Here is a 13884-nt window from a genome sequence, read left to right as displayed (position 1 = left end):
GACTGGTAGCTGTAGTGTGCACACTAAACAATTATCACAGTCTAGATCTGCTAAATAAAATTCAAACAAAAATCTACTTGCTACTTAGCAAGTGAACTCCCTGACTACAATTTAATAGTCTTTAAAAATCTTTTATAATATTTATAAGACTAAAGATAATGTCTGAGACTTGACTGTTACTAGAAAATATTTGTAAAGAAGGTAGAAGATATGTGTAGTGTGTATGATTTTGTTAATATAACAGGAACAAAGATGTCCAAAGCCTTAATTTAATCCAGGACAGATTCAAGACCATTTCTTTGTGTTCTTTTAAGCAGGAACTGTATAGATAAACGGTTTTCTTTCTTTTTCATGCTGCACTCAACTGAGCATAGCATCGAAGCTAGCGTGTAGATTCTAGATTGATGCTTCTTGGTGTATATTTTTGGTTTATGCTAATGTTTGAGCAGACAAAACAGCTTGTGATCTTACATTTTTGATTACCTGCTAGAATTTAGTGTTGTATTTATTTGTAATTGTTAGTTAACACTTTTTTAAACTACTTTTGTGTTTTAGGGTTTTTAGATATAATGGTTTGGCCCTTATATCTTGTATTGGGATGAAACACCACAGATGGAAATCGTACCGTACTGAAAAGCAAAGCCTCTATTGCGTTGCTCTTACATCGATTGGTCTTTTTAAAGACAAATAATCAGCAGGGGATTGTTTTATTTAAGAATGAAATGTGATGTGTTAAAAAGTGAACACTTTTTTAAAGCAGTCCAGAACACCACATTGCATTTCACTGGGTGAATCTGTGTCAAATAAAATACCCAGACTTCACAACATACAGAAACTGGTACCACTTACGCTTTTTTGATTGTGTTTAATTCTGAAAAAAGCAGACTTTGCACCAGAAGTGAATGTAATTCCACTGAAATGCAGTCACTGTACAATCACAGTCACACACAGTATACAATACATGATGTGTCATGGAGCGTTCATGTTCACAGATCATTCCTGTTTCAATTAACCAACAAATTCTCCAGGAAAGCTTCATTATCATTAGTGTGAAAACAATATCATAGACCAAAATTAATCAAAAAATAATAAACATTTATGACCGCTTCAAATCCTTCCAGTTTTAAATTGCAGTACTAAAATCAGAAAATCAATCATCCTGTAATCTGGGCGGCATCAAATAAGGCTGTATAAATATCTAAGAATGAATCTGTTCCTTTTGAGAAGTGATTGTTTTTTCCTCCTTTGTTCAAAGCAAGCTTATTGAATGTTGGAAAAAGAAAATTGTGTACACAGAGCCAAATTTGCATTAAAATATATTCTTGCAAGCATGCAGTCTTCACCCAATAAACTGTGTTTGTCTTCTTGTATTAATTATCATGTTCAAATAATATTCATTGAGTTTTGGTTTGTTTTTACTCTGTCCAGATGTGTTTATTCAGAAAGTAGGCACATTTCCTTTCTAAGACATCCTTATTATTTGGTTCAATTTTTTCCAAAGATGACCACCTGACTGTCGAACTTCCCACGATCATTTAAAGCAGCACCAAACCCATTATACTCCCTTTAACATCTCCTCCACACTCCCAGGGAACAAAAATACTAAACTCTACTTACCTTTTTAATAAGATTCTAAGGGTACCACTCTAGCAACAATTAAAAGTACAGTTTTGTACTCTTAGTGTAGATGATAGAGACTTCTCTGCTCAGATGTTTTCACTTCAAACTGCATAACCATAAAGTCAGTAAGATTAGTAGTTCACAAAACTAGATTGTGTGCTCAAATACCAGGACTTTGCCCTTAAGCAAAACCCTCATGCTGTGTGCTTATAATCTACTTTGAATATAAATATCTGTCCAGTGAAGAGATGTAAATAAACGACCTCTTGAAACGTTGGTAACTAGAGGCAGGTGTTTCCAGTCATTTTAGACGTGTTGTATGTTAAAATATGAAGATGAATGTATGTTTATTTTGAGTTAAATGAAGGTCAGATAATATCTGAGGCACAGAAATCCAGATCATTCACACAGTGTTTCTTCCTGCCCCCCAAAACTTTCTCCCATTATCACTTCAAACAAACAAAATAGACTAAAATCATTTATAAATATATTTATTTCATAAGCATATTTCTTTTGTCCATGTCCACATAATGGTAGCACTTTAAACGGCACACATATACATATAAGCTTTAAATTATTGCCAAGTTTTCTTTCAATTACACATCCAGCAACGGTGACGATAATGACGCAGGCAGCGCGTTCTGGAGTTACCATGAGAATATTCTTAAGCATGACCTGTTCATTTATTTATTTTTTAAATAAGACAAGAACAATCTTGATCATATTTAATTGTAAGAAAATGAAATCCATGAGTTACATAAAATCCGAAAATTTTATTCATTACTATATACCGTAAATTTCTACATTTTTATAACTAAAATAATGTTTACTAGTAACTTAGCACTGGACTGCATTTTAACAGAACAAATGTGTAAACATTTGGGACAACAGTTCAGTCCTCTGTGGCATTTAAACGTCAAGAAAGATTACACTGAATCTCCACATTAAAAGTATTTTACTGTTGAATATTGCGGTTTACACGGCAGCGTTGATTAATTTTCTAGAACAGCAGCTCTGACAGTAGTGTCAGCTGCAAGGCAAATCACAGGTTTATATTAATGCATGGGTCATACATTATCGTTTCAATAGTAACAATTTACACAAGGACTTGTATGGCAGATGCTCCATATAAACAGATTTTTTTTTAAAAAAAGAAAAATGTAAAATGAATGATAGATATTTATTTAGCAGTTCTGGAAGGAGTCTCCAGTGTCAGTACTACGTAAAAGTCAGAGGTAAAGCTGTAACCTTTCTGACATGGGAAAGTGTTCAGGATGGAGTACTTTACAGTGTCTTGTAAAACATGACCAGCTGCATTATTTTTTCTGTCATTAATTGAAAGAAAGAAAGAAAGAAAAAAAAAAAAGAGAGCCTGGTGCTAACTAAGTGACAAAAAAAGAAAATGTTTCCATTAAGTATGTGCCATTCTTTAATAATGTAAAAAAAAAAAAATCCGTTAGCAAACTGTTGTGGTATGAAATGAATAAAATATTTTGGGATGTGATGTTATACGACGATAATCAACTTTGGGGTGGTAATGCATCCTACCATTGTTTTCATTTTCCTATAACAGCACACCCTAACCGGTTCTATTATTCACATATTGTTGTCACATACACAGCTATAAACTCAGGGATGTTGGGTGAGAATGTGAGAGATTTAGGAAAGAATTAACCCTATGGCACAGCAGTTCATAGATATTAATGAATAAACCACAGGCTTTTGTTTTTGCTTTGGTATTAAAATATGTTTAAAATTATAACTGTTCAAGGACACTTCAGTAGTACATATGGCATTTTTGGCAAGTACCGCATCTGTATCAAATACACATAGCAGGTTTAGCATTGTACAAGACATTCAATGTCAGTATGGCAACAGCTGAATAAAAACAACTGATCTGTATTTTTTTTTGTCTATTAGTGGTGTTAATACTTAAGGAGAAGTACTGTTTCTTCAGGAAAGTACATGATAAGGAAACTGCATAACTGTGAAACAAATGTTACAAAATCGTTGGGCGGGGGGAGGGAGGTGTCAGCAAAACCACAAACTGCTAAACTAATTCCGTACCTGAAACAGCACAAGGTTGTAGTCCTGACTACAGGACGAACACCTCGCATAGTGAGCGAGCTCTACAATCTGGAACTTCTGGAATGAAAACAGGTTTCTAATCTAGGTCAGGACAAACACAATAAAAATAAAACCGGAAGGCATACTTTAGTTGCGAATTACTCGTTCTGAGGCACTGAAATGCTAGGGCCTTTAGGATCGTCAAAGCGGTCCATGGTGCGCAGCTGCATAATCATGTGCAGGCCATAGGTGAGGATGAAAACCATGAGCAGAGAAGTAAGCAGCCCCATCCAGATTCCCGGCGTGAAGAAGCTGGCACAGTCGCTGGCGTACGAGAAATCCCCAGTCACGTTGAAGCCCTGGATCTGGTTTTAAAAGGACATTCGTTACGTACATGGATACGTGATGGGGGGGGTTTTAATGTCAACTATTTCTGTGGTGAAGCAAAAGAACAGTGTTTAAAATCCAGGTTTCTGAATTGCAAGAACGTTCGACTAAAATTGGGGATGCGTGTTATGATAAAGTTTATCCACATTAGTTTAGCAGCTAGCCAGGTAACTTCATTAACTTCAGCTCATTCTTGGCCAGTAATGACAAAGTTAGCTATAAAGGCACAAAACACTGAACTCGTTTTATTATTTTTATTTCATAATGCATTCGTGCTGCAGGTTATGCTTTCCCCGTAAGAATACTAGTTTAGCTGTTCAACACTGAATTAAGAATAACGATGTAACCGCGGTTCTATGAACCGCCAGAGGCGGTGCTTTAAGCACCGGGAAGTCCATTACGTGTACGTGCCGGTCAAATGTCTGTATCAACAAAGTCACCTTTGGTCTGGGTGACGTATGCCCCTAAAGGCATGCTCACCCCGGATGTGACCTCTTAGCATTCTTCTCGCGAATATTTCGAGTGACTGCCAAGCTCTGGCGGTCATCTGAAAATTCACAGAACCGCGGTTACATACGTAACCATCGTTCCATTTCATTTCTACTGACTGCCAGAGGCGGTGCTTTAAGCACCTGGATGAGTAATACCAACAAGGTCATGAAGTTCTACATGCTCTTTAAAAAAGGCTATGAAGCCAGAGGAAAAATGGCTTGTGGGTTGTGTGAGACCACATTAACCCAATAAAATCTTGCAAATGTGCAGGTTGATGCCCATGATGCGGCTGCACAAATATCTGAAAGGGACCCCTCATAGGGCTTGCCATGAAGTAGACACACTCCTGGTTGAATGACTTCAAACCTGAGGAGGGATCCGGAGACCACTGCCCTAATAGGCATGAACGATTGCATCTACAGTCCATTTTGACAGACACTGCTTGGACAAAGCATGACCTCGCCTATGCCCCGTATGACAGACAAAGAGTGAATCTGACTGTCGGAATTCAGCAGTCATTTGAATATAACACTTTAGTGCTCGCACTGGGCACTGATCACGTAAGACATATTTGAACAGTGCTGATGCAAAGTATGAAGGTACCTGGAAGTCAGTGAAGAGGACACTCCAGTGGGTGGCGTTGTCGGTCATATCCCGTGGCACCAGCAGGGGGCTCTGAGCACTGCTCACTTTCTGACAGTGGAAGGAATACTCGGCAGGAGAATAGATTCCACGGCTGGCGTTGAAGATGGCCGTCTGGCCGTCGTAGTTCAGCTCCACCTGCTCCATGACCGCCCAGTAACGAGCCGAAACAGGGAAGAAGGTCTTGCGTATCGTGAAGCTGGAGGTTGAACCAGAGATGTTTCACTACTACATACATTTTTATTTACCTCACAAAAAAAAATTCTTAACCAATAATACTTAAAAGTACACTAGGAAACATTCTAACACGAATACTCACATAAGCTGGAAGGAGCGGAAACTCAGAACGTTTTGATAATTCAGTACAAGTCTGAAACGAAAAAAATACATCACCATCTAAACGTTTTGTCAAAAAACAAATGAAAGATGATTCTATTCACTTCTAGATAAAACGCTCACCTGGAAATGGTCTCATTACAGAGAGAACCTTCCAGGGAGACCGAGCCATTGAAAGTAAGAGAGCCTAAATCAAAAAAGTCTCCCCCGTTGTAGCTGATATTTAGTTTATCAGCCCAGAACAGAATACAAGGCTTTCCTTCAGTACTGTTGAAAGTCACTGGAGGTTTGACGTCTGGTACCGATGGTGCCTGCAGCAGCGAGCGTCCTGTTAAGTCCCAAGCCATGGATGTGTCCTGAATTACCTATGGATGAGGCAAGATGATGTGAGTCTAATAAACAGGAAGGTAAACTTGGGTTGGTGTGTAAAGTTTTTTTTAACGGGCATGATTCCAACTCCCGTAGCAAGGGTTTTAATATGTTACTCAGACTGAGAAAACAATGAGGAATGGCATAGTAAACATTTCATTATAACTTTTAATTTATTATGACCTTATTGTTATTTATAAGGTCATAAAAAAAGAAAAACCAATATTAGTGTTAAACTGTAGATTTGTACTTTCTAAGAGCTTCTGCTCTCATCAGAAATACTGTCCGGTTTTCATCTCAGGACTCTTATTCACAACATCATTTCAATACACAGTACTGTTTGACTTTATATACACTTTAGAAGGAGTTATGAGTAATGATTCCTAGTCACACTATCTGGTGTCACTCAGCAAAGGATGGGTTCCCCTTTGAGGTTCCTCAGTCTTGCTCATAGCCGATCAAAATATACAGTCCCTTCTGAAACTATTGGAACGGCAAGGCCAATTCAGTTGCTTTTGCTGTAGACTGAAGACTAGGGACGTCACAAGAACCGAAACTTCGGTACCAACATTCTTAAAATGTGACGGTACTTGTTTTTCTGGAGTAGCGGGGTGCCGAGGGTAATGAAGGTCCCGTGGTTGCAATTCTCACCGGAAGTGATGTGGGCAGCAAATACGTGTAAGTGTTTTAGTCGGTCCACAAGTGGTGAAGAAGAACGCCTACAAGTACACGGGAAGAACTACAGAAATGGCGACAAGTTTAGCTCCGCCCCGACTCGTTCAGATGAAAAGAGAGGAAAGCTAGTATTGGTTTCCGGTGTGCGACCGATGCTATTGTTCATTTCAAACAAAGCGAGGAAACACCTGGAATTTGGCGACGCACCTGAAAGACAGCCCCTTTTCATTATGTTCGTTTGATTTCATTATGTTTGTCCGTGAAACCAGCTAACTTTATGCTCCATGTAATGTTAGTGATAGGCAGTTATTTGTTAACGACGCTAACGCATTGTGATGTTATAAACTACCTCCTAATGGTCCACCATGCATCGCCGTTCAGCCCGTGTCCTGTCAGCAAACTGTAGCCTAATGTCACTAATAATTATTCAAATGTTCATGCTTTTAATAAATCTTTTTGGTCTGCCAACATATCAGTGAATTTAAACTAATGCTTGCATTCAGAGTATAAGATGTGTGTGTGCATGCATTTAGGAGTGCACCTTAAAAAGTGTAAAAGTAAAAGTGAACATTTGTGATCTACAGCATGCAGTTGAATTTGAATGATGGCGTTGTCAAGCTAGTGATCTGTGTGGTGCTGCCTTACATGAGAAGGTCTCAGGCCGGTGTAAACAGCGGTGTAAGGCACACTCTGAGCTCGCAGTATAGTCAGGACGTATCCAATGGTCTCATCTACCAACAGATGGAAATTAGTGACTACAGACAACACACACACACACACACACACACACACACACACACACACACAAACTACATATATTCAAAAAAAGTAGATGATAACTCACCATTTTTCCTAAGAAGCTCTTTTGATTGGGCACTGTGAAACATAGCAAACATGAATAAATAAATCATCTATACAGTTGTGCCCAAAAGTTTGCATACCCCTTGCAGAATCTGCTAAATCTCAATACTGTTAACAAAATAAGAGGATCATAAAAATCCCATGTTTTTTTTTTTTATTTAGTCCTAGCCTGAATAAGCTATTTCACATAACAGATATTTACATATAGTCCACAAGACAAGATAATAGCTGAATTTATAAAAATTACCCTGTTCAAAAGTTTACACACCCTTGATTCTTAATACTGTGTGTTGTTACCTGGATGATCAACGACTGTGTTTATGTTTTGTGATAGTTGTTCATGAGTCCCTTGTTTGTCCTGAGCAGTTAAACTGCCCACTGTTCTTCAGAAAAATCCTCCAGGTCCTGCACATTCTTTGTTTTACCAGCATCTTCTGCATATTTGACCCCTTTTCAATAGCGGCTATACAATGTTGAGATCTATCTTTTCACACTGAGGACAACTGAGGGACTCGTACACGACTATTATATGAGGTGTAAACGTTCACTGATGCTCAAGAAGGCAACACGATACATTAAGGGGGATGTAAACTTTTTAACAAGATGATCGGTGTAAATTGATATTTTGAATTGAATATCTTTTATTCCCCCATTTAGTACTACGCTTCAGATGTTAAATAAGGTAGCTGCATGTCTCCCAGAAGACAAAATACTAAATTTAAAAAAGTGTATGCAATACATTTAGCAGATTCTTCAAGGGGTATGCAAACTTTTGGGCACAACTGTATGTAAGCTGTACTTATACATATTTTTATGGATGGATGGATGGATGAACTTTATTGTTCCTCAAGAAAAGTTTTGAGAATTTTTATACCAGGCCAAATCCCAAATCACAGGGCAAAGAACAACTCTTCAGAAATGCACAAAACATAATATCTCAGACAATTAACTAAGTGCTAAAAGTTAAATCTCTCATGAATACTGTGCTTTACCCAGTGGTGTATGGGAGCCTGATGACCAGTAGAGAAGGCTTTGCTGTGTTCAGCTGAAGCTGGCCGAGTTCTGATGGTGCAATGTTGACTGCAGGAAGTCTGAGCTCTTGCCGGAAGATTTCCACCACAGATTCGGCTGCAGTCCAGGCCAGAGCCGGAAGCACCATGGGGGTGGAGGCCTGCAGTGCGGACTGGAGTGCAAACAAAAATAAAGAATGGAAAGAAAAGTTGAAAGAAGGTGGAAGACGGTGATTGAAATACATCAGTCTGGGAATTGTTACAAAGCTATTTCAAAGGCTCTGGGACTCCAAAGAACCACAGTGAGAGCCGTTATCTCAAAATGGAAAAAACTCTGCACAGTAGTGAACCTTCCCAGAAATGGCCGACCTTCCACAATTAATCCAAGAACATAGGAACGACTCAACTAGGAAGTCACAAAAGAGCCAAAGACAACATCAAAGGAACTACAGGCCTCTCTTGCATCAATCACTTTTCATGACTTCCACCATCAGAAAGACACTGGGCAAAAATGGCGTCCATGGAAGAGTGACGAGGTGAAAACCACTGCTAACCCAGAAGAACATTAAGGCTCGTCTGAATTTCGCCAAAACACACCTTGATGATCCTCAAACCTTTTGGGAGAATGTTCTGTGGATTGATGAGTCGAAAGTGGAACTGATTGGAAGACAGGGATCTGTTACATCTGCCATAACCAAACACTGAATTCCACAAAAAGAACATCATACCTACGGTCAAGCATAGTGGTGGAAGTGTGATGGTTTGGGGAAGCACCTGGGCAACTTGCAGTAATTGAGGGAAACATGAATTCTGCTCTCTACCAGAAAATCCTAAAGGAGAATGTCCGGTTTTCAGTCCGTAAGTTGAAACTCAAGCGCGGCTGGATTGTGCAGCAAGACAATGAGCCAAAGCCTAGGAGTAAATCCTAGTCCTAGAAGTAAGTGAAAGACTGATCTCCAGTTATCAGAAGTGTTTGGTTGCAGTTATTGCTGCTAAAGGTGGCACAATCAGATTCTAAGTTTGAGGGGGAAATTAGTTTTTCACATTGGTGATAGGTGTTTGATAACTTTTTTTGCTTCAATAAAAATAATAATAATAGATAAATAAAAACTGTGTTTACTCAGGTTACCTTTGTTTTATGTTGTAATTTGTTTGGAGATTTAGTATGCGATATACACAAAAACAGAAGAAACCAGGATGGGGCAAATACCTTTTCACAGCACTGTACTGTTAATGGCAAGATTTTTTCCCTTCATAACTTAAAATGCATCCTAGGGCTGAAATGTTCACAATATAATACTAATAAAGCAATGTCATGTTTATTTTTGTATATGACTGAATCATAACTGATTTTAATGATTTGATTTATACCTGTATAGCATGGCATTAACAATGTAACTACAATATAACTCCAATATTGATAATACACTATATCAGTGGTTCCCAAACTTTTCCAGGGCAAGGCCCCCCAAATGGCATTAAAATTTGACCGAGGCCCCCATTTTACAAGATGTCTTTAAAACACATTAAAAAGACAGACTTCTGAATATATCCCCCTTTTTTTTATTAATAATTACATCTTACATCACATTAGGAATTTATTGTGTGTGTGTGTCTGAGAGTGAGAAAGAGAAAACATACGTTTATTTATTTTTCACACCAAATTGTCGATGCCCTGCGGGCGCCCCCTGGCGGCCCCCACTTTGAAAACAAGCAGTATATGACCAAACTCCTAATGTATCCATATAGCATTTATGTTGACATTTACAATATGATGTACATTTATAATTACTAATTTATTGGAATTGGAAGACCTGGCCTTACTAATCCCTTTGACAGTAAACAAGTGTTTCAAAAACGTTCAGAAACAATATGAGATGCAGGTTCGTTTAAATGTTTTAAGCGCATATTTAGACACGGGACAAAATTCAGCCTCACCTCCAAGTTTACAAAGACGCTGTCTTTCTTGTTGCCGTACACCCCGCCGTATGCTGTGAAATCATCCATGCTTAACTGCACAGAGGAGCACAAGAAACATTAAAAGTGTTAAAGATGGGAAGCTGTGCAAGTTTGACAACTACACTCTCGTTCACTACATTTTGTGCCTAAAATCAGTTATGTGATCCTATACAAATCATTCAGTTTAACCACCTCTGACTGCTGCAAACTGTAGACTCCTTCCAAAATGCTAAAGAAACATCTACTTCATCATATGAACAATTACAGATGTTACTTAGATTGCATACATTTCTTTGTGAATTAGCTGTTACTATAGAAACAACAACGTGTTCGAACAAGTGCATTAATATATAAACCTTTGATTTGTCCGAGCTGCTGTTATAGAAACCAATCAGATTTGAAAATTTTTACAGCACTGTGGTATGAGGTGGAACTGACTTTAATTATTCCATTGTTACGTAATACTCTCAGTCGTTATAGTCCAGTTCCTCTAAAAAAAAACAATGTGTGACAATTCTGGAGTGTCCTAACCTATGGAAACTCTAAGAGGAAGTGAGTCTGTGGCTCAATGTCACACTACACTGAGAGGACCAGACTGAATTGAGTCAGGATCGCTGTTCTCACCTCGTCCTGTAAAAACAGCAGCACGTTGTGTGGCGAAGTCGTCAAGGCTGAGTTCAGATAGGACGCCAACTTCGCACCGGAGACAATCTCACCAGCTGTTGCTTCAAGCCGGGTTGGCAAAGTGTACCTACATACACAAGCAGCATTTAGACAAGAGACATGTCATTTTTTCATATTATTTTCATTTCATACTCGCCTAGTGGTGATCGATATGACATGTTAACATTAATGAAATTAATTATGCCACGAAGAGTATTATGGGTGTGGTCAGTATTTTCAGAGTCAGCACATATTTCCCAGTTAAGCTTACATACTATAATCCTTAACATTTCTCAGGAGAAGCCTGCTGAGAACATGCATTGGTTAACGTTTTTGAATTTCATTTTGAGAAGGCATGGAACTGAGGAGACCTGAAATGTCTTCGTAGAGTAACTCTCAGATGCTGGCTGTATGTTAAGCCCATCCCCAGAAAGACTTAATAACAACCCCATAGGCAGCTGCCTATTAAACAGTTCGTTTATTCATTCATTCATCTTCAGTAACCACTTTATCATAGTGGTTAGTGTCATGATGGATTCAGAGCGCTGGATTCAACAATACTGTGTGCTCCACCATCCCACCTCGTTCTGTAGGCAGTCCTTCCAACCCAGACAGCACGACCAATTCCGCCATTCAGCAGCCCATTACGTAATATTTTGGAATAAAGAAAAGACTCTGAACGATCATTTTCCAAACTGCAACACTGCTGTTCAAACTTTTATACCAATATTACAACTGCTCCTCATAGTAACCAAGGCAACTTTCTGCAATCATAAATATTATTATATATTTATGTCAAATAAAACATCCTGGAGGTGGCAGCTTGAAGACCGTCAATGTCCTATCTTTTCGTGCAAGACCTAGGTTGCGTCAATCATAAAACAAATCATACCAGAAGCTATATGAATAATAATCTATCACCAATCTAGCGTCTCAGGCCACTATCGCCATGGATATCTATCTCAAGTATTATATCGGTATCCCATGTAACACGATTACATATTGTCCATACGTCCATCCGTCTTCTATATCAGGGTCACGGGGGAACCTGGAGCCTATCCCAGGATAAATCGGGCATGAGGCGGGGTACACCCTGGACAGGGTGCCAATCCATCGCAGGGCACAATAACATACATTCGTACACTACGGACACTTTGGACATGCCAATCAGTCTACCATGCATGTCTTTGGACTGGGGGAGGAAACCGGAGTACCCGGAGGAAACCCCCGCAGCACGGGGAGAACATGCAAACTTCGCGCGCACACACAGGGCCACGGTGGGAATCGAACCCCCGACCCTGGAGGTGTGAGGAGAACGTGCTACCCACTAAGCCATATTTTAATCTAGATTTAGTTTTAGCACTATGGCTGGGCAATATGATGATATATATCAATATTGTTGTGTAATAACATCATGATACAGTTTACATCTTAAGTATTGCTGTTGTTTCTGTGCTTTTATCAGTCCTTTTATTATTTCCTGCAAAAAGTGAGTGAGTGAGTATGTAGTGGCACTTGTTACCAAAACCTCAGCTAAATTATAAATAATAAATATATCTTGATAAGTATCGTGAAGTTGTTTTAATGTAGTGATTTTTTTAACTCCATATTTCTCACCCCTTTTTAGCACAGTTATTACTGTTTGACTAATAATGCCAACTAATGCTAGGTTTAACCAAGACAACACAATGACTGTCAGTTACAACAATAAAGAACAGGTTAGGTAGGAGATAATAGTATACACGTAGGTACAACAAATTTACAAGTACAAGTAGTGAATAAATTTATCATCACATATTAAATATGGATACTTTTAGGATACCAAATGGATACTAGCTTTGTATATGGTTCAGAAGAAGTCCATCAACCTTTAATATGAGCATAAACACAAAAGTTAAATATTTCTATATTTACAATAATGAAGACAGTTATACTGAAGACAGATGTGAGCCAGTAAACCTTAGCTGGTTAATAGTTTATAGATAGTATTTTATGCGTGGCTGTGGCTGTTATTGCTGGCAGATCAAACTGAAACGATGTAAAACTCGTTCAAACAGGATTAAATTAAACATTTAAAATACAAAACCTACCCATCACTGGTCCACATGATTAAAGGCACTTGTGCCTTGCAGGTACATAATAAAGAAAATACAAATAAAACTGCAAACTTCGCCATTGCTAAGGCACATCCAGACCGACTACTAACTTCCGCCATCATCACATCAAGTCACGTGAGTGCCTCAACCAATACCGGGGTTTAATCTCAAATCGCTGTGACAGCTCGTGCGCTATCTAGGGCAGAAAAGCCATTGTGTCCTAGCCTATGTAGTGCGCCTATAAAGGGGGCGAGGTTCTATTTGGGATTCACAGCGACTGTCACATGAGCGTCTGCTGAGGCGAGATGTTCATGAAGAGCATGATTAATAACTGCAATCAAAGGCTTTGTTTTGGGGGGATTAGTCCACAGGGAAGTCCACTAGTATTATTTAGATTTACTAGTTTTTACCGGCAAAGTATTATATAGGGTGAATTCAGGTACAATATATAGCCCAAAGTTTGTGGACACTAGATCATCAAACTCATATGTGCTTTTTGAAAACCTTCTATTAGAGATTTGGTCCCTGCTTTGCTGTTGTAATAACCTCCATTCTTCTGGGAAGGCTTTGCACTAGATTTTAGAGCATGGCTGTTGTGATTTTCCCATTTAAAGAAGTAGAAGTCTTTATTTGATGTTTATACAGTGTAGTACAGTACAATATTATAATAGTCTTTTCTTTGCATATCCCAGCTTCTTAGGAAGGGG

At 38.7% G+C, this 13884-nt stretch overlaps 1 protein-coding gene across 1 annotated transcript; it reads right to left on the bottom strand.

Moving 5' to 3' along the window:
• Nucleotides 1-2095: 2095 nt before the first annotated feature.
• atp6ap1b (ATPase H+ transporting accessory protein 1b) lies at nucleotides 2096-13429 on the bottom strand. The gene is made up of 10 exons (XM_053644290.1): nucleotides 13172-13429; nucleotides 11043-11169; nucleotides 10398-10472; nucleotides 8442-8632; nucleotides 7433-7464; nucleotides 7234-7319; nucleotides 5668-5909; nucleotides 5528-5578; nucleotides 5170-5407; nucleotides 2096-4052 (listed from the first exon to the last, which is right to left on the bottom strand). The coding sequence occupies exons 1-10, from the start codon at nucleotides 13297-13299 to the stop codon at nucleotides 3846-3848; spliced, it is 1377 nt and encodes a 458-aa protein (XP_053500265.1). The 5' UTR covers nucleotides 13300-13429; the 3' UTR covers nucleotides 2096-3845.
• Between the last annotated feature and the right edge of the window lie 455 nt (nucleotides 13430-13884).

This window comes from Ictalurus furcatus, chromosome 15 (assembly GCF_023375685.1).
Source record: "Ictalurus furcatus strain D&B chromosome 15, Billie_1.0, whole genome shotgun sequence".
Taxonomy (NCBI): domain Eukaryota; kingdom Metazoa; phylum Chordata; class Actinopteri; order Siluriformes; family Ictaluridae; genus Ictalurus; species Ictalurus furcatus.
The sequence above is the reverse complement of the archived record's forward strand: the minus strand, read 5'-3'. Positions and strand labels throughout refer to the sequence as shown.